The following is a 21,254-nucleotide window of genomic DNA, read 5'->3' as shown; positions in this document are numbered from 1 at the left end:
GCGATAACGTCTCTTGGGGAAAATAGAAGGCTCTCGATCCCTAGAAGGAGTTGAACTGTGAACCGTAGTCGAAATGCGAGCTTCCTTTCCCCACTTTGGAAAATTGCTTTTTCTGTAATGGCAGCAAATGGAAGGTCTTTTGAAAGATAATATTTCCTGTTGATGTTAGTTCTCGCGTCTCCATGGATACCAACACCAACAATCTGTTTTTTTCAGAGCCAGGAAAGCCGTAAGCGTCTCGGTGCTTAGACGCCTAGGAATTTGAGTTATGTGTATATGTGTATTTATTTGTTTTACTCCTCTGAACCTGTAATATTTTCCAAAAAATATCTGCTTCTTTTTAGCGACATTGCTACTTACAGCTTTCAGGATTCAAGCTGAAAGGTCTTGTTGAAATGATGAGGATTACGATAGTTTTATTTATCGTGTCAGAAGTGAATTGATGTTTGCTTGTTTATTTACGACATTTATATGCCACCCTTCTCACCCCGAAGGGGACTCAGAGCGGCTTACAAGTAAAAAGTAAATACTGTATATTATATTATCACCATAGCACAATATTAATATTATACATTACATTGTACAATAACATTATACTGTAATATTATTAGCAATAATTTATTTGTCATGTCAGGGCAACCAGTCAATTATATTACATTTCTAACAGAACAAAGCAAACAAACAAACAGACAAAATACAAAATATGTGAGTTTGGTAGTTGATTAAATGTCCTTTGACCACTTGGAGTGCTTCTGGTTTTGCTGCAAGAAGGTCCTCCATTGTGCATGTGGCAGAGCTCAGGTTGCATTGCAGCAGGTGGTCAGTGGTTTGCTCTTCTCCGCACTCGCATGTCGAGGATTCCACTTTGTAGCCTCATTTCTTAAGGTTGGCTCTGCATCTCGTGGTGCCAGGGAGAAGTCTGTTCAGTGCCTTCCAAGTTGCCCAGTCTTCTGTGTGCCCAGGGGGGAGTCTCTCATTTGGTATCAGCCATTGATTGAGGCTCTGGGTTTGAGCCTGCCACTTTTGGACTCTTGCTTGCTGAGGTGTTCCAGCAAGTGCCTCTGTAGATCTTAGAAAACTATATCTAGATTTAAGTTGTTGACGTGCTGGCTGATACCCAAACGGGATGAGCTGGAGATGTCTCTGCCTTGGTCCTTTCACTATTGGCTGCTACTTCAGGTGGTGCTAAGCAGTGTAATTTCTCTAGTGGTGTAGGGCGCAGACACCCCGTGATAATTCAGCATGTCTCATTAAGAGCCACATCCACTGTTTTAGCATGGTAAGATGTGTTCCACACTGGGCATGCATACTCAGCAGCAGAGTAGCACAGCGCAAGAGCAGATGTCTTCACTGTATCTGGTTGTGATCCCCAGGTTGTGCCAGTCAGCTTTTGTATGATACTGTTTCTAGCACCCACTTTTTGCTTGATGTTCAGGCAGTGCTTCTTGTAGGTCAGAGCATGGTCCAGGGTAACTCCCAGATATTTGGGTGCACTGCAATGTTCCAGTGGGATTCCTTCCCAGGTGATCCTCAGAGCTCGGGATGCTTGTCTGTTGTTAACATGAAAAGCACATGTCTGTGTTTTGGATGGATTAGGGATCAGCTGGTTTTCCCTGGAACAGGCAGTAAGAGCACCTAGAGCTTCGGAGAGCTTCTGTTCAACTATTTCAAAGCTCCCTGCTTGGGCAGTGATGGCACGATCATCAGCATAGATGAAACTCTCTGTCCCTTCTAGCAGTGGCTGATCATTTGTGTGAATGTTAAACATTGATGGAGCAAGCACGCTTCCTTGCGACATGCTTCAGTGGCTTCAAACTACAAGAAAGGAGATTGCATCTGAACATGAGGAAGAACTTCCTGACTGTGAGAGCCGTTCAGCAGTGGAACTCTCTGTCCTGGAGTGTGGTGGAGGCTCCTTCTTTGGAAGCTTTTAAACAGAGGCTGGATGGCCATCTGTCAGGGGTGATTTAAATGCAATATTCCTGCTTCTTGGCAGAATGGGGTTGGACTGGATGGCCCATGAGGTCTCTTCCAAGTCTTGGATTCTATGATTCTATGCCATGCTTCTCTGGCCCTGGAACTCAACAAAAAGCTCCTGTTTTGTAGCAGATTTTCTGAGGCAGATTCTCTCACACCAGAACTTGCAACTTGCAGCATGATGATAGTAATAGTAATACTTATAATAATTTTAAAGATGTATTTCACTTTGTCTTTTTTTTTTTTTTTTTTTTTTTGCCCTCAGGTGGAAGATGCCCTCTCCTACCTTGACCAAGTGAAGTTACAGTTTGGTAGCCAGCCTCAAGTTTACAACGACTTCTTGGACATAATGAAGGAGTTTAAATCTCAAAGGTATAGTGGACTGTCCATTTTTACCTTCCCCCCCCCCCCCCCCCCCCCCCCCACATACGTCAACATTTTGGGTGGACTATTCAAAGTATATACATTATGGATGGGAGTTTCATGTTGTTATTGTGTGAATCAAAAACTAAAGGACGATGTAGAGATTGTGCAAATTCAATCTGTTCTCCTATTTAAATAAATACGATTGGCAGGACACAGACCTTTAGAATTAGCATGGTGATACGTTTCTGCATGTCCGGATCCTCTCCATAAATGCACACCCAAGTAACTTTGCAGCAACATGACCCTCCACCAGTAGTCCAAAATGATAAATAGAACAAAAACACACAGACCAATGTTATCTCTTTCTTAGGAGGCTTTTTTCTAGCAAAGTGATATGGTTGTAATGTTTACAAGAACAAGGTTTCAGTAGCATGAACAAAGTTCTTTATACAGTGTTCCCTCATCTCTCGCGGGTGTTCCGTTCCAGCACCACCCGCGATAAGTGAAAATCTGTGAAATATTAATTTCAATATATTAAAATTAATATTTTGCTATATTAATTTTAATATTTTACATTATTTTAACATATTAATATTAATATGCTATATTAATATTAATATATTAATAACTAGCTGTGCCCTGCCACGCGTTGCTGTGGCCAACCTTCCCTCCCTCTTTCTCTCCTTCTTTCTCTCTTTCCTTCCTTTCTTCTTTTTCTTTCCCTATCTCTCATCTTTCTTCCATCTCTACCTGCTTCTTTCCTCCCTGCTTCTCTCCTTCCTTCCTTCCCTTTTTCCCTCCTCTCATTACTTCTTGACTGTCCCTTCCATTTAATAAGGAAATGAAGGGGAAGGAAATGAAGAATGGGAAAGAAGGAGGAAAGGAAGGAGGGACAGGAAGGAAGGAAAAAAGGAGGGGGGAAAGAAGGGAAGGAAGGGGGGGAAAGGAGGGACATGAAGGGAGGGAGGAGAAGGAAGGTGGAAGGAAGGAGGGAAAGAAAGGAGGGGGATGAAGAAAGGAGGGAGGGAAGGAAATAAGGGGGAAGGAAATGAAAGGGAAAGAAGGAGGAAAGGGAGGGAGGAAAAGAAGGAAATGAAGAAGGAAGGAGGGACAGGAAGGAAGGAAAAAGCGAGGGAGGGAAAGAAGGGAAGGAAGGAAAAAAGGAGGGACAGGAAGGGAGGGAGGAAGGAGGGAAAGAAAGGAGGGGGGTGAAGAAAGGAGGGAGGGAAGGAAATGAAGGGGAAGGAAATGAAGAAAGGGAAAGGAGGAAAAGGGGGGAGGAAAAGAAGGAAAGGAAGAAGGAAGGAGGGACAGGAAGAAAGGAAAAGGGGAGGAGGGAGGGAGGGAGGGAGGAGATCTAAGGAAGGAGTTAGGAAGGAGGGGAAGAAAGGAGGGAGGGATGGAAATGAAGGGGAAGGAAATGAAGAAAGGGAAAGGAGGAGGAAAGGAAGGAGGGACAGGAAGGAAAGGAAGAAGGAAGGAGGGACAGGAAGGAAGGAAAAGGGGAGGGAGGGAAGGAGGAGACGGAAGGAAGGAGGGGAAGAAAGGAGGGAGGAAAGGAAATGAAGCAAGGGAAAGAAGGAGGAAAGGGAGGGAGGAAGGAAAAGAAGGAAAGGAAGGATGGACAGGAAGGAAGGGAAGGAGGGAAAGAAGGAAAGGAAGGAGAAGGAAGGAAGAAAAGGAAAGAAAGGGAGGAAAGAAGGGAAGGGAGGGAGAGAAGGAAGGTCCTTCATTCAAGCACCGTGGACCTTCCTCCTCCTCCTCCCCCCCTCCCCCTCTCCCTCCCCTTCTTCCTTGCGTGGATGCTCCGTTGCTGCTGCCATTGCTGCTGTTTTCCCAACAGGTAGTGAGGGAGCCTGTGTGTGTGTGTGCCGCGCAGGTGTGTGTGTGTGTGCCGGAAGGAAGGGGGCATGTCTTACTGGCGTGAATGTGTGTGTGTGTGGCGGAAGATGTGTGGGCGGCGGGGGGAGGAGTAAAGGTGCGTTGTGTGTGTGTGTGTGTGTGTGTATGTTTGCGACGGGGAGGAGTGAGTCAGGGAGGGAAGGGGTGGGGGGAAGGGAAGGGGGCATGTCTTACCGGCGGAGGGTGGGAGGAGGGAAAGAGTGAGACAGGGAGGGAAGGGGTGGGGGGGAAGGGAGGGAGGGAGGGGGCGTGTCTTACCGGCGTGAGTGTGTGTGTGAGGCGGCGTGAGCAGGATGAAGGAGGATGAGTTGCGATGGTTTTGACAGGGCGGGAAGCGGCGCGGCGTGAGGATGGGGGCGTGGCTTGCGCGGAGGGAACGTTGGCCGCCAGGACATGTGCGCGTGCCAGGGAACTTGCGGCTGGGTGCCAATGCGCATGCTCAGTTGTTTTGCCGTTTTGTGAGTGTGGTGTTGTGTTGTTTTTAATTTTGATTGGGTTTGTTTGTACCTAGTGGGTTGAGGTATGTGCATGGGAATTTTGGTTAATTTCTGTTGGGGGGTTTTTGAGTTTTGTTTCCTCGTTGGACGCCAGTAAGATTTTTATATATATAGATATATTAATTTTATTAATATATTAATATTAATAAAATTATGTGCAATTATGTGCAATCCATGCTTCTAAATGATTTTAAAGTATTTACAAAACTAAAGTTCTGGTGGTGAACACTAGGGGGCGCTGGTGCTTTGCTTCTACAGTATTGCTAAAGTTCTGGTGGTGAAAATTTCAGAACTCTAGCACAACTTTCAAAATTTCAGTATAAATGGCAGTTCCTAATTGGTTTTGTCATAAAAAATAATCAATAATGAAAAAATAATGAAATTTTGAAGGTTTTGTCAGAGTTCTGAAATTTTCACCACCAGGACTTTAGCAACACTGTAGAAGCAAAGCACCACCTCCCCCTAGTTTTCACCACCAGAATTTTAGTTTTGTAAGTACTTTAGAACCATTTAGAAAAGTGGTTCTCAACCTTTCTAATGTTGCAACCCCTTAATACAGTTCCTTATGTGGTGGTGACCCCCGACCATAACATTATTTTCGTTGCTATTTCATAACTGTAATTTTGCTATTGTTATAAATCGTAATGTAAATATCTGATATCCAGGGTGTATTTTCATTCACTGGATCAGTCTGGGTACAAATACCTAATGCACCCAAATCTGAATACTGGTGGGGTTGGGGGCAGTCATTTGTCATTTGGGAGTTGTAGTTTCTGGGATTTATACTTCAGCTACAATTAAAGAGCATCCTGAACTCCACCAATTATGGAATTTAACCAAATTTGGCACACATAACTCCCATGAACAAAATAACAAAATACTGGCAGGGTTTGGTGGGCATTGACCTTGAGTTTTGGAGTTGTCGTTCACCTACATCCAGAGAACACTGTGGACTCAAACAGTGATGGATCTGGACCAAACTTGGCATGAATACTCAATATGCCCAAATGTGATCACTGGTGGAGTTTGGTAAAAATAGACATTGACCTTTGGGAGTTGTAAATACTGGGATTTATAGTTCGCATACAATCAGAGAGTTTTCTGAACTCCACAAACGATAGAATTGGACCAAACTTGACACACGGAACCCCCTTGACCAACAGAAAATACTGTGTTTTCTGATGCTCTTCGGTGACCCCTCTGACGCCCCCTGGTGACCCCCCCCCCCCCCCGGGGTCCTGACCTCCAGGTTGAGAAACGCTGATTTAGAAGCATGGATTGCACATGCCCATCGCTTACACTTGTTACTCCTCCTGCTTTCATCTTGTAATTTAATCCCATTTTACTAAACTTCTTATTTAATTGAGTTTTATTGTATTATAAGTTATTTTAGTTCACCATTACAGGAGTTTTAGCAGAGTAATTGGTGTCTATTTGCTTGTGTGTTTCTGTTTTGGTCTTTTATTGTTGAGATATGGGCAGTGGACTAATCAATAAACAAATCTATCTATTTACCTATAACTCAAAAACGTTGCCCCTCCAGGTGTTTCGGACTTCAACTCCCACAATTCCTAACAGCCTACCGGCTGTTAGGAATTGTGGGAGTTGAAGTCCAAAACACCTGGAGGGAGGGCCAAAATTGGCCCATGCCTGATCTATAGACAAACATGGACGCTTCCTTTGTTTCCAACGTACCTGACCCTCTTTTCCGCCTCCCCCGTCCTTTTCCTTGCGCAGCATCGACACTCCGGGGGTGATCAGCCGCGTCTCCCAGCTCTTCAAGGGCCACCCCGACCTGATCATGGGCTTCAACACCTTTTTGCCCCCCGGCTACAAAATCGAAGTGCAGACGAACGACATGGTGAACGTGACAACGCCGGGGCAGGTCCACCAGATCCCGGCCCACGGCCTGCAGCCTCAGCCGACCCCGCAGCCGGCTCATCCGTCTCAGCCCACGGCACAGTCTGTCCCGACCCCTGCGCAGCCGGCACCCCAGCCGCCTCCGGCCAAGATCAGCAAGGTAATGAATGACCGAGCCAGAGTAGTAGCCGTTCGCCTAGGAGCAGGCAGGCATGTTGTTTGGACAGAGAGCGGCTCTGTTTTTTGTTTGTTTTTGTTTGTTTTGTTTTTTATAATACTGTATATACTCAAGTATAAGCCTCCTTTTTCAGCCCCTTTTTTAGGCAGAAAAAAATCCCCTCGGCTTATACTCGAGTCAAGGTTATTTATTATTTTACTCTGCTATTAGTATTATTTTTATTACATTTATTATTTTACTCTATTAATATTATTACACTAGCTGTACCCGCCACGCGTTGCTGTGGCCAACCTTCCCTCCCTCTTTCTCTCCTTCCTTCCTTCTTTCCTTCCTTTCCTCTTTTTCTTTCCCTATCTCTCGTCTTTCTTCCATCTCTACCTGCTTCTTTCCTCCCTTTCTTTGCTCTTTGGTTACATACTTCCTTCCATATCTTTTGTTCCTTCTCTCCTTCCTTCCCTCTCTTTTTCCTTTCACTTTTTTATTTCCTTCTCTCCTTCCTTGCTTCTCTATCTTTCTTTCTTTCCTTCTTTCTCTCCCTCCTTCTCTCTTTCCTTCCCTCTTTCCCTCCTTCTCTCGTTACTTCTTTTTTTTTTTTTTGGTATGTGGTTTTGTCCTAATAATTTTATTTAAATAAGACACAAGAATTTCTATACTGAAAAAATACAAAACAAAAGCCACACTTTTCCTTTCTCTCGTTTCCTTTCCTTCTCTCGTTACTTCTTGACTGTCCCTTACATTTAATATTGTATTTATATCTTACATAGGAAGAAGGAAAGGAAGAAGGAAGGAAGGAGGGACAGGAAGGAAGGAAAAAGGAAGGGAGGGAAAGAAGGGAAGGAGGGACAGGGAGGGAGGAGAAGGAAGGAGGGAGGGAAAGAAAGGAGGGGGATGAAGAAAGGAGGGAGGGAAGGAAATGAAGGGGAAGGAAATAAAGAAAGGGAAAGAAGAAGTAATGGGAGGGAGGAAGGAAAAGAAGGAAAGAAAGAATGAAGGAGGGACAGGAAGGAAGGAAAAAGGAAGGGAGGGAAAGAAGGGAAGGAAGGAAAAAAAGAAGGAGGAATAGGGAGAAAGGGAGGAGAAAGGAGGAAGGAGGGAGGGAAAGAAAGGAGGGGGATGAAGAAAGGAGGGAGGGAAGGAAATGAAGGGGAAGGAAATGAAGAAAGGGAAAGAAGAAGGAATGGGAGGGAGGAAGGAAAAGAAGGAAAGGAAGAAGGAAGGAGGGACAGGAAGGAAGGAAAAAGGAAGGGAGGGAAAGAAGGGAAGGAAGGAAAAAAAGAAGGAGGAATAGGGAGAAAGGGAGGAGAAAGGAGGAAGGAGGGAGGGAAAGAAAGGAGGGGGATGAAGAAAGGAGGGAGGGAAGGAAATGAAGGGGAAGGAAATGAAGAAAGGGAAAGAAGAAGGAATGGGAGAGAGGGAAGGAGGAAAGGAAGAAGGAAGGAGGGACAGGAAGGAAGGAAAAAGGGAGGGAGGGAAAGAAGGGAAGGAAGGAAAAAAAAGAAGGAGGGACAAGAAGGGAGAGAGGGAGGAGAAAGAAGGAAGGAGGGAGAAAGGAGGGAAAGAAAGGAGGGGGATGAAGAAAGGAGGGAAAGAAGGAAATGAAGAAAGGGAAAGAAGGAGGAAAGGGAGGGAGGGAGGAAGGAAAAGAAGGAAAGGAAGGAGGGACAGGAAGGAAGGGAAGGAGGGAAAGAAGGAAAGGAAGGAGAAGGAAAGAAGAAAAGGGAAGAAAGGAAAGGGAGGAAAGAAGGGGAGGGAGAGAAGGAAGATCCCTCATTCAAGTACCGTGGACCTTCCTCGCCTCCTCCTCCCCCTCTCCCTCCCCTTCTTCCTTGCTCCGTTGCTGCTGCTGGCACTCATCCGCCCTTTCCTCTTCCAACAGGGAATGGAGGAGGAGACTGCCTCCACCTCCTCCACTCTACTCGCCTGTGTGTTTGTGTGTGGCCGTTCATGTACGCCTGACTTTATCGGCCGGCTGTTTCCCCGCGAGGAGGGGGGGGCATGGCCATGGGTCTCTGTAGTTTAGAAGTCCTTTCTGCTTTTGGTTTTCTTTGTTTTTTGAGTGGAGAACATACATTGGGTTGTTAGGGACATAGTGTCCAAATTTGGTGTCAATTGCCTCAGTGGTTTCTGAATTCTGTGAATAGCACAAACGAACATTACATTTTTATTTATATAGATTTACATTATTTTACTCTATTATTGGAGCCCCCGGTGGTGCAGTGGGTTAAACCACTGAGCTGCTGAGCTTGTTGATCGAAAGGTCGCAGGTTCGATTCCGGGGAGCGGCGTGAGCTTCCGTTGTCAGCCCTAGCTTCTGCCAACCTAGCAGTTCGAAAACATGCAAATGTGAGTAGATCAATAGGTACCGCTCCGGCGGGAAGGTAACGCCGCTCCATGCAGTCATGCCGGCCACATGACCTTGGAGGTGTCTACGGACAACGCTGGCTCTTCGGCTTAGAAATGGAGATGAGCACCACACCCCAGAGTCAGACATGACTGGACTTAATGTCAGGGGACTACCTTTACCTTACTCTATTATTACTTTTATTACATTTATTATTTTACTCTATTTTATTACATTTACATTATTTTACTGTATTATTATATTTATTGCATTTATTATTTTACTCTATTATTGTTATCATTACATTTATTTCTTTATTATTATTATTATTATTATTATTATTGAATTTCCATTATTTACTTTATTATTTTTATTACATGTTAATACATGTATTATTTTATTCTATCATTATAGGTAATAGGTAAGCCCATTTACATTGAAGGAGGTTAGAATAATGGTTGAATCAGGGTTGGGCAATCTTATCTTAAATTCCAGTTTTGTGTAAATACTCAAAAACATTTAACCTGCTGATGATTACTAGGAGCAGCTACATTTCTCACCTTCAGCTTATACTCAAGTCAATACGTTTTTCCAGTTTTTTGTGGTAAAATCAGGTCCCTCAGCTTATTTTCGGGTCAGCTTATACTCGAGTATATACGGTAATCTTTATTTGAAATTTTCATTTAAAAGCAGTACAAAACAGTACAAAACAAAACAAAAATTTAATGTACAAAGTCAATTTAAAAACAGAGAGATCAAAGTAAGCCAAAGCAGGAGAAACTGTGTGTGGAACATAAGAATGACAGATAAAGAAAGAAGGGAAAAGAAAAGAAAAAAAAGATTTTAAATAATTTTTTAAAAAGATTTTTACTTCCTGGTACCATCTAGGGCAGCGTTTCTCAACCTGGGGATCGGGACCCCCGAGAGGGTCGTGAGGGGGTGTCAGAGGGGTCACCAAAGACCATCGGAAACCACAGTATTTTATTTTGGTCATGGGGGTTCTGTGTGGGAAGTTTGGCCCAATTCTATCATTGGTGGGGTTAAAAATGCTCTTTGATTGTAGGTTAACTATAAATCCCAGCAACTATAACTCCCAAATGTCAACGTCTATTTTCCCAAAAATCCACCAGTGTTCACATTTGGGCATAGTGAGCATTCGTGCCAAGTTTGGTCCAGATCCATCATTGTTGAGTCCACAGTGCTCTATGGATGATGGTGAACTACTACTCCCAAACTCAAGGCCAACGCCCACCAAACCCTTACTGTATTTTCTGTTGGCCATGGGAGTTCTGTGTGCCAAGTTTGGTTCAATTCAATTGTTGGTGGAGTTCAGAATGTTCTTTGATTGTAAGTGAACTATAAATCCCAGCAACTATGACTCCCAAATGACAAAATCAATCCCCTCCCAACCCCACCAGTATTCAAATTTGAGCGTATCGGGTATTTGTGCCAAATTAGGTCCAGTATATGAAAATATATCCTGCATATCAGATATTTACATTATGATTAATAACAGTAGCAAAATTATAATTTATTTTATTTATCATGTCATCAGCAACCATACCATTGTATTACATTTCTAACAGAACAAAACAAACAAAGAGATTTTAAAAAGCACAAATTTTGCAAGCTTGGTAGTTGATTAAATGTCCTTTGACCAGTAGCTGGCCACTTGGAGTGCCTCTGGTGTTGCCGCAAGAAGGTCCTCCATTGTGCATGTAGCAGGGCTCAGGGTGCATTGCAGCAGGTGGTCAGTGGTTTGCTCTTCTCCGCACTCGCATGTCATGGATTCCACTTTGTGGCCCCATTTCTTGAGGTTGGCTCTGCATCTCGTGGTGCCAGAGCGCAGTCTGTTCAACGCCTTCCAAGTCGCCCAGTCTTCTGTGTGCCCAGGGGGGAGTCTCTCATCTGGTATCACCCACGGATTGAGGTGCTGGGTTTGAGCCGGCCACTTTTGGACTCTCGCTTGCTGAGGTGTTCCAGCGAGTGTCTCTGTAGATCTTAGAAAACTATTTATTGATTTAAGTCATTGACGTGCTGGCTGATACCCAAACAAGGGATGAGCTGGAGATGTCTCTGCCTTGGTCCTCTCACTATTGGCTGCTACTTCCCGGCAAATGTCAGGTGGTGCAATACCGGCTAAACAGTGTAATTTCTCCAGTGGTGTGGGACGCATACACCCCGTGATAATGCGGCATGTCTCATTAAGAGCCACATCCACTGTTTTAGTGTGGTGAGATGTGTTCCACTCTGGGCATGCGTACTCAGCAGCAGAGTAGCATAGCGCAAGGGCAGATGTCTTCACTGTGTCTGGTTGTGATCCCCAGGTTGTGCCAGTCAACTTTCGTACGATATTGTTTCTAGCACCCACTTTTTGCTTGATATTCAGGCAGTGCTTCTTGTAGGTCAGAGCACGGTCCAGAGTGACTCCCAGGTATTTGGGTGCGCTGCAATGCTCCAGTGGGATTCCTTCCCAGGTGATCCTCAGAGCTCGGGATGCTTCTCTGTTCTTGAGATGAAAGGCACATGTATGTGTTTTAGATGGGTTGGGGATCAGCTGGTTTTCCCTGTAATAGGCAGTAAGAGCACCTAGAGCTACGGAGAGCTTCTGTTCTACCATCTCAAAGCTCCCTGCTTGAGTGGTAATGGCACGATCATCAGCATAGATGAAACTCTCTGTCCCTTCTGGCAGTGGCTGGTCATTTGTGTAAGTGTTGAACATTGATGGGGCGAGCACACTCCCCTGAGGCAGGCCGTTCTTCTGTTTCCGCGATCTGCTTCTCTGGCCCTGGAACTCAACAAAAAAGCTCCTGTTTTGTAGCAGGTTTCCTATGAGGCGGGTGAGGTGGTAGTCCTTGGTGATATTATACATTTTTCTCAGAAGGAGGTGGTGGTTCACAGTATCATAAGCTGCTGACAGGTCTATGAAGATTATAATTATGAAGTAGCAATTAAAATAATGTTATGGTTGGGGGTCACCACAATATGAGGAACTGTATTAAGGGGTCGCGGCATTAGGAAGGTTGAGAACCACTGGTCTAGGGGTCTTTTTTTACTTTTTCCTTTCTTCTCTCTCTCTTCCTCCTCTCCTTCTCCTTCTTTTCTATTTCTTTCCCTTTCTTTTTACCATCTCTTTCTTTGTTTTTTCCAATTTTTAGATCAAAATTGTCGTCTTCTTCTTTTTTTGTTTCAAGTATTCAGTAACTTTTTCTCAGTCTGTTTCTTCCCTTCTCATTTTTTTATTCTTTGACATGATGAAAGTGAGTCTGTCCATGTTTCTGATCTCTTGTATTTTCGTCAGCCGTTCATCTTCGTCTGGTATTTCTTCTTGTTTCCATCTGGCTCTGTGAAGGGAACTGGTTTAGTATCTAAGTTCTTTATCTCAGTTCAACAAGGAAATGTTTCCTCCGCAGCCTTCCCAACTGCAGGCTCATACGCCGAACAGCCAGCAGACCCCTCCGATCCCCTATGCGTCCCCTCGCTCCCCTCCGGTGCAGCCGCACACGCCGGTGGCCATCTCCCTCGGAACCACACCGTCCCTCCAGAACAACCAGCCGGTCGAGTTCAACCACGCCATCAACTACGTCAACAAGATCAAGAACCGCTTCCAGGGGCAACCGGATATTTACAAGGCCTTCTTGGAGATCCTTCACACCTATCAGGTCAGTTGGAAGCTCAAGTCCAGGGAGACACTTTGCTAGAGCTAGCAATACATTCATGAGATGAAATCAGAGGGAATGAATTGACCTAGGGTGCATCTCAAGCATGGGCAAATTTGGGCCCTCCCTCCAGGTGTTTATTTCTTTATTTCTTTATTTACTACGCTTCTATAATGCCATTCTTAGCCCAAAGGCGACTTATGGCAGTTTACAAAATGGCACAATTCAATGCCCACAACAGTACAAAAATAATTTAAACATTAAAAACATTTAACACATGTATTTATTTATTTACAGCTTTTTATATTCCGCCCTTCTCACCCTGCAGGGGACTCAGGGCGGATTACAGTGTACACATATATGGCAAACATTCAATGCCAATTTTTGACAGATATACACTGAGGCTATTTAACTTTTTTCTGGCCGCCAGTGGAGCTGTCGCTTTCATCGTCCATCTGCGACGCTGATGAAGCACTTCCGCATTCCCCGCATGCTTCCCCGCTGGAATGCTTTGTTTTAGTCTTCTTTATGGCCTCATAAATCAGTTAATTTAGCCTCCCCACACTTTAAGGTGGTACCTAATTTTCCTACTTGACAGATGCAACTGTCTTTCGGGTTGCAAAGGTCGGCAACAGGCTGCACACAATTGGTTGGAAACCCACTCCAACCCGGGCTGGCTTCGACCTCATGACCTTTTGGTCAGAGTTATCTTAATGCAACTGACACTCAGCCAGCTGCGCCACACAGGTAAAAAATTCATTACAATTAACATCAGTAACACAATAAAAACCATAAATAAAAACCAAGTGTTTGGGAGTTGAAGTCCCAAACACCTGGAGGGAGAGCTCTAGTTTGTCCATGCCTGGTGCAGCGAAACAGAGCACCAGGACTCTACAGCAGCTGGCTTGGAGTCATCTGCATTAAGATAACTACTGACCAAAAGGTCATGAGTTCAAAGCCAGCCAGGTTGGAGTGAGCTTCTGACCAATTTGTGTAGCTTTCTGTCGACCTTTGCAGCCTGAAAGACAGTTGCATCTGTCAAGTAGGAAATTTAGGTACCGCTTATGCAGGAAGGCTAATTTACGATGCCATTAAAATCTCCAGCAAGCATGCATAGAATGAGGAAGTACTTCATCAGTGTCACAAATGGTCAGTGAAGGGACAGCTCCCCTGGTGGCCAGAATACCCTCATGAAAAGCTGGAATGTTAAATAGCCTCTGTGTGTCTGTCTATATATGTTGTGTGTCTGATTAACCGTCTGTTTCCAGAAAGGAAGAGAAGGACAGGCTGAGAGATCTTCTGCCTTCTCTGACTGGGAGTCAGCTGCATTAAGATCACTACTCACCGAAAGGTCATGAGTTCGAACACAGCCTGGGTCGGAGTGAGCTTCCGACCAAAATCGTGTAGCTTGTTGTCGACCTTTGCAGCCCGAAAGACAGTTACATCTGTCAAGTAGGAAATTTAGGTACCACTTATGTGGGGAGGTTAATTTAACTAATTTACGAGGCCATAAAAATCTCCAGGAAGTATGCAAAGAATGAGGAAGTACTTCATCAGTATCACAAACAGAGGGTGAAGCGACAGCTCCCCTGGTGGCCAGAAGCTGGAATGTTAAATAGCCTCTGAGTGTCTGTCTATATATGTTGTGTGTCTATGCCATTGAAAGTTTGCCATGTATATGTACATTGTAATCCGCCCTGAGTTCCCTTGCGGGGCGAGAAGGGCGGAATATAAAAATTGTAAATAAATAAATAATAATAAATTCTTACCTTCTTCTTTGTCCCATTCTGTCTCCTGACAGAAAGAGCAGCGAAATGCCAAGGAAGCGGGAGGCAACTACACGCCAGCCTTGACCGAGCAGGAGGTCTACGCCCAAGTGGCCCGTCTCTTCAAGAACCAGGAGGACCTGCTCTCTGAATTCGGACAGTTCCTGCCAGATGCCAATAGCTCCGTTGTGAGTTTACCCTTCGGTGTGGTTATATGCCTAAAAGATGGATGGATGGATAGATGGATAGACAGACAGACATACATGGATTGGAAAGAGAGAGAGAGATAGCCATGGATTGTTGTATTCCAGATCTGCTCCTGTCCTCTGGAGTATTGGCTATCCCTCCCAATTTGCAGATGACACCACATTGGGAGGGATAGCCAATACTCCAGAGGATGGGAGCAGAATTCAAAACGATCTTGACAGATTAGAGAGATGAATGGTCAAAACTAACAAAATGAAGTTCAACAGTGACAAATGCAAGATACTCCACTTTGGCAGGAAAAACGAAATGCAAAGATACAGGATGGGGGATGCCTGGCTCGAGAGCAGTACGTGTGGAAAAGATCTTGGAGTCCTCGTGGACAACAAGTTAAACATGAGCCAACAATGTGATGTGACGGCAAAAAAAGCCAGTGGGATTTTGGCCTGCATCAAGAGGAGCCTAGTGTCTAGATCTAGGGAAGCCATGCTACCCCTCTAGTCCGGTTTGGTTAGACCACACCTGGAATATTGTGTCCAATTCTGGGCACCACAATTCAAGAGAGATATTGACAAGCTGGAAAGTGTCCAGAGGAGGGCGACTAAAATGATCAAGAGTCTGGAGAACAAGCCCTATGAGGAGCGGCTTAAGGAGCTGGGCATGTTTAGCCTGAAGAAGAGAAGGCTGAGAGGAGATATGATAGCCATGTATAAATATGTGAGAGGAAGCCACAGGGAGGAGGGAGCAAGCTTGTTTTCTGCTTCCTTGGAGACTAGGACGCGGAACAATGGCTTCAAACTACAAGAGAGGAGATTCCACCCGAACATGAGGAAGAACTTCCTGACTGTGAGAGCCGTTCAGCAGTGGAACTCTCTGCCCCGGAGTGTGGTGGAGGCTCCTTCTTTGGAAGCTTTTAAACAGAGGCTGGATGGCCATCTGTCAGGAGTGATTTGAATGCAATATTCCTGCTTCTTGGCAGAATGGGGTTGGACTGGATGGCCCATGAGGTCTCTTCCAACTGGAAAAAGCCGGTCACGCTCTGCACCTCGGCCAAGCGACGCACGTCCCGGCTCTTGCCGTCGATGAAGAGGTCCCGCACACAGCCCACGTAGCCATAGTTCAGGAAGGCCGTCCACACTTCCGGGGGCAAGATGAGATCCAGGCGGTTCTCAGGAAGACCCCCCAGGTACATCTCACTGTCCAGGTCCAAGATCTCACTCTCGCCACTGGCCAGGAAGGGGGTGCTACGGATTCTATGATTCTGCCAACTTAGCAGTTCGAAAACAGGCAAATGTGTGTTGTTCAATAGGTACCGCTCCGGCGGAAAGGTAACAGCGCTCCATACAGTCATGCTGGCCACATAACCTTGGAGATGTCTACGGACAACGCCTGCTCTTTGACTTAGAAATGGAGATGAGCACCACATCCCAGAGTCAGACATGACTGGACTTAACCTCAGGGGAAAACTTTTACCTTTTCCTATGAGTCTAAAAGAGGGGGGCAGCTAATAGGAGATATCAAACCACTGGGAGGCTCTAAAGAGGGGATGAGAGGAGACGATTTACAGCTTCTTTGCCTTTTGGCTAAGATCAACTGTAGGTACAAGAGTGCATGAGAAACCAGGAATGCAAAACAATCAGGATACACAAGGCAGCATAAAATCCAATGCACAAAATTCAGGAACAATCCTTTAAACTTGGAAGTATGGAACATAAACAACTGGAAACATGAAAGTAGAATTCCCTTAGGACTTGAGAAGAGATGTTGCTTCAAACTCCAACATTGACCAGACGGCTGAAAAATCCCTCTGGTCTCTCGAATAAAGCCATGAAATCATTCTGTTTTTCCTGGCAAACTGATAACGGCTTTTTTTCTCTAACAAGTGCTGTGACCTTTCCCAAGTCTGTGAAGCAGCTCAGAGTTTGCAAAAACCAAGTCTCCTATCTATCCGCTCATAAACCTCTCCATCTGGTAGTTGAGACATGCCGCATTATCACAGGGTGTCTGCGCCCTACACCACTGAAGAAATTACACTGTTTAGCCAGTATTGCACCACCTGACATCCGCCAGGAAGTAGCAACCAATAGTGAAAGGATCAAGGCAGTGACATCTCCGGCCCATCCCCAGTTTGGGTATCAGCCAGCACGCCAATGACTTAAATCAAGAAATAGTTTTCTAAGATCTACAGAGACACTTGCTGGAACACCCCAGCAAGCAAGAGTCCAAAAGTGGCAGGCTGAAACCCAGCACCTCAATCCGTGGCTGATACCAAATGAGAGACTCCCCCCTGGGCACACAGAAGACTGGGTGACTTGGAAGGCGCTGAACAGACTGCTCTCTGGCGTCACAAAATGCAGAGCCAACCTTAAGAAATGGGGCCACAAAGTGGAGTCCATGACATTCGAGTGCGGAGAAGAGCAAACCACAGACCACCTGCTGCGATGCAACCTGAGCCCTGTCACATGCACAAGGGAGGACTTTCTTGCAGCAACACCAGAGGCACTCCAAGTGGCCAGATACTGGTCAAAGGACATTTAATAGAATACCAAGTCTGCAAATGTTGTGTTTTGTTTGCTTGTTTGTGTTTGTTTTTTAATGCAATACAACTGTTTTTAATGTAATACTACTTCTCCTGATACGATAAATAAATAAATAACCTGGCAGTTCATCTTCTAACTTGTTTCCCTTGAGAAAGACTTCTCTGGGCCCTTCTGTTGCAACTCAGAGTAAGCTTTGCCTTGCTTCCAAACACCACCACACAAGAGCGGTAGTTTTATAGTTTATTGAGGAAAAAGTCCAAGTCAAAATAAAGAGTAAGCATTACAAAGTTTCAAAGATTTAGGTTAAATGCAGAATATAGTTCCAAAGATCTTCAGGTAAAAACAAGAGGCACAATCCTTTAGGCAAAGTTCAAAACAGAGTCCGTGGTTCAAACAGTGAAACAATTGCCCCAAAAATCACAATGCAAGAAATCCCAAATGTGCTGCTTTCCAGCTAAGGTTATTCCATGGAGCTTCCAGGCTAACAAGCTACGTTGAACTGACACTTTCCCTTCGTTTACAAGAAGGCTAAATACTTTTTGCTGACATCAAAACATTATGCTCTCATCAACATGAAAGCATTGCGATGACCTTTCCCCGAGCTGGTGTCTCATCTGCTGGCCAGGCGAGAACTCCACCTGACCCACAAATCAAGATGGGCTTGCTGGGTCAGGTCACTATCAAGACTTTCTGCACTTTCACTATCAGTGTGGGAAGGCAAAGGCCTTTCCACCTGTTCGCTATCTACTTCATTAACATTCTTTTCTTCTGAAAACCACATTGTTGACTCTGCACTGTCTGTGGGAGCCTCAGAAGCAGGCCCAGGGATCTGAGGCACAGAAAAAGAGCCAGGAATCTGAATCCAATCATCCTCATCATCAGAGAACATCTCAGACCCATAATCACGCTGGACCACAACACCCTCTCTGGAATGTGACCTTCACCTTCACTAACTGCAGGAGACACCGAATGCTCAGTTTCAGGAATTAAAATCTCATGCTGGCTCGCAGGCTCAGCAGGCCCAGAAATCCCATGATCCACTTCCTCATTAAGGCACAATCAAGGACTGAATTACATTGACTGGAAATAGATAGGTAGGTAGATAGGTAGGTAGATAGATAGATAGATAGATAGATAGATAGATAGATGGAAAGATAGACGGAAAGATAGACGGAAAGATAGATAGATACATAGAAAGGTGGGTGGGTAGGTAGGTAGGTAGGTAGATGAATAGAAAGGAAAATAGATAGATCGATAGCTAGATAGAAAGAAAGAAGGATGGATGGATGGATGGATGGATGGATAGATAGATAGATAGATAGATAGATAGATAGATAGATAGATGGTAAGATAGAAAGCTAGATAGATAGGTAGATAGATAGGATAGACAGAAAGATAAATAGATAGAAAGCTAGATGGATGGATGGATAGAAAGAAAGGAAGAAAGATAGATAGAAATCAAGATAGATAGATGGATGGATAGATAGATAGATAGATAGATAGATAGATGGTAAGATAGAAAGCTAGATAGGTAGATAGATACGATAGATAGAAAGATAAATAGATAGAAAGCTAGATGGATGGATAGATAGATAGATGGAAAGGAAGAAAGATAGATAGAAATCAAGATACATAGAAAGATGGATAGTAAGATAGAAACAAAGATAGATAGGATAGATAGAAAGCTAGATGGGTGGATGGATGGATAGATAGATGGATAATAAGTGGATGAGATGGATGGATGAATAAGTGGATAGATAGATAATAAGTGGATGAAATGGATGGATGGATGACTGGACGGATAGATAGATAGATAGATAGATAGGAAGGAAGATAGACAGACGGATGGATGGACAAATAGAAAGATGGACAGATAGATGGATAGATAGATAGATAGATAGATAGATAGATAGATAGATGGACAGATAGAAAGATGGACAGATAGATGGGCAGATAGATGGATAGATAGATAGATAGAAAGAAAAAAAGAAAGAAAGAAAGAAAGATAGATAGATAGATAGATAGATAGATAGATGGAAAGAAGGAAAGATAGATACAAGGATGGATGGATGGATGGATGGATGGATGGATGGATCGAGCGAGCAAGCAAGCAAGCAATAGATAAATAGATAGATTAGGTAGGTAGTAGGCTTGGGCAATCCATGGTTCTAAATGGTTCTAAAGTACTTACAAAACTAAAATTCAGGTGGTGAAAATTTCAGAACTCTAACAAAACTCTCAAAATTTCATAATAAATCGCAGTTCCTAATTGGTTCTGTCATTAAAATCACCAATAATGAAGTAATAATTAAATTTTGAAAGTTTTGTTAGAGTTCTGAAATTTTCACCACCAGAACTTTAGTTTTGTAAGTACTTTAGAACCATTTAGAACCATGGATTGCCCAAGCCTAGTAGGTAGGTAGGTAGGTATTTGCTTGTTCTTGTTCTGTTATGGAAGATTGGAACCAATAATGGGTTTGTCTGTAATTCTCCTTAACCAGCTGCTGAGCAAGACGACTGCAGAGAAAGTGGAGTCGGTAAGAAATGACCATGGGGGTACCATCAAAAAGCCGCAGCTGAACAGCAAGCAGCAGAGACCGAACCAGAATGGCTGCCAGATCCGGCGACATGCCACCACAGGAACCACTCCTCCGGTGAAGGTGAGAACCCATTGGCCACTGCCATCACCAGTGAACAAGTTCAAGAGATTTAGGATGGCGTCGTATTTGATGGCCTGCTTTCTTTCTTTTTTTAAACTATTTTTGTTAAGAATATGGGAGAGGGGACCAAGTGTGGGGGGCACAAAGGGAAGAAGAAACAATTTTTGATTTCGTTCATTGGTTCTTTTGTTTTTAAGGTACTCATTATGCACAGAGCATTTTTTTATATATAGAAGATAGTCAGAGTGGGCTTTTGTAACATTCCAATACAATAAATCGGCTCTTCTTGTTTTTCCCTTACATACTAATGTCTTTTAATGAGTCTGATTTGCTTCTCTTTTTTTATATATTCCTCTATCTTGGACCAATCTGAGTATCTGATTGGATTCCCCGAGTTTCTCTTCAGCAAAAAAGTTAGTTTATCCATGTCTTTAGTCTCTCTCACTTTCTGAAACCATTCATCTATCTCTGGCATTTCTTTTTTGCTTCCCCAGCCTTGCATAGCAAATTCTGGCCGCTGTGGTCAAATACGTAAACAAAATATCAATCGTTGGAGTCCAATGGGACGACTGAGTCAGTTATGTTGTTGTTCATTCATCAGTTGTTTCCGACTCTTTGTGACCTCATGGACCAGCCCACTCCAGAGCTCCCTGTCGGCCGTCCCCACCCCCAGCTCCTTCAAGGTCAATCCAGTCACTTCAAGGATACCATCCATCCATCTTGCCCTTGGTCGGCCCCTCTTCCTTTTTCCTTCCATTTCCCCCAGCATCATTCTCTTCTCTAAGCTTTGCTGTCTCCTCATGATGTGGCCAAAGTACTTCATCTCTGTCTCTAATATCCTTTCCTCCAATGAGCAGTCAAGCTTTATTTCCTGATTTATGGACTGGTTGTCCTTGTGGACAACAAGTTAAACATGAGCCAACAATGTGATGTGGTGGCAAAAAAAGCCAATGGGATTTTGGCCTGCATCAATAGGAGCACAGTGTCTAGATCTAGGGAAGTCATGCTACCCCTCTATTCTGCTTTGGTTAGACCACAACTGGAATATTGTGTCCAATTCTGGGCACCACAATTCAACAGAGATATTGACAAGCTGGAATGTGTCCAGAGGAGGGCGACTAAAATGATCAAGGGTCTGGAGAACAAGCCCTATGAGGAGCGGCTTAGGGAACTGGGCATGTTTAGCCTGAAGAAGAGAAGGCTGAGAGGAGATATGATAGCCATGTATAAATATGTGAGAGGAAGCCACAGGGAGGAGGGAGCAAGCTTGTTTTCTGCTTCCTTGGAGACTAGGACGCGGAACA

General features: G+C 44.3%; 1 protein-coding gene across 5 annotated transcripts in view; it reads left to right on the top strand.

The window, feature by feature from the left end:
* SIN3A (SIN3 transcription regulator family member A) overlaps nt 1–21,254 on the top strand; it is an 86,164-nt gene that overhangs the window by 30,971 nt on the left and 33,939 nt on the right. For all 5 annotated transcript variants that reach the window (XM_067471260.1, XM_067471261.1, XM_067471259.1 and 2 more), the window contains exons 4-8: nt 2,243–2,349; nt 6,480–6,762; nt 12,535–12,783; nt 14,582–14,734; nt 19,792–19,950. In XM_067471260.1, coding sequence (XP_067327361.1) covers nt 2,243–2,349; nt 6,480–6,762; nt 12,535–12,783; nt 14,582–14,734; nt 19,792–19,950 — 951 coding nt within the window. The remainder of the gene's footprint in view (nt 1–2,242; nt 2,350–6,479; nt 6,763–12,534; nt 12,784–14,581; nt 14,735–19,791; nt 19,951–21,254) is intronic.

Source organism: Anolis sagrei, chromosome 9, assembly GCF_037176765.1.
Source record: "Anolis sagrei isolate rAnoSag1 chromosome 9, rAnoSag1.mat, whole genome shotgun sequence".
In the NCBI taxonomy this organism is placed as follows: domain Eukaryota; kingdom Metazoa; phylum Chordata; class Lepidosauria; order Squamata; family Dactyloidae; genus Anolis; species Anolis sagrei.
This window is presented reverse-complemented; position numbering and strand designations above follow the sequence as displayed.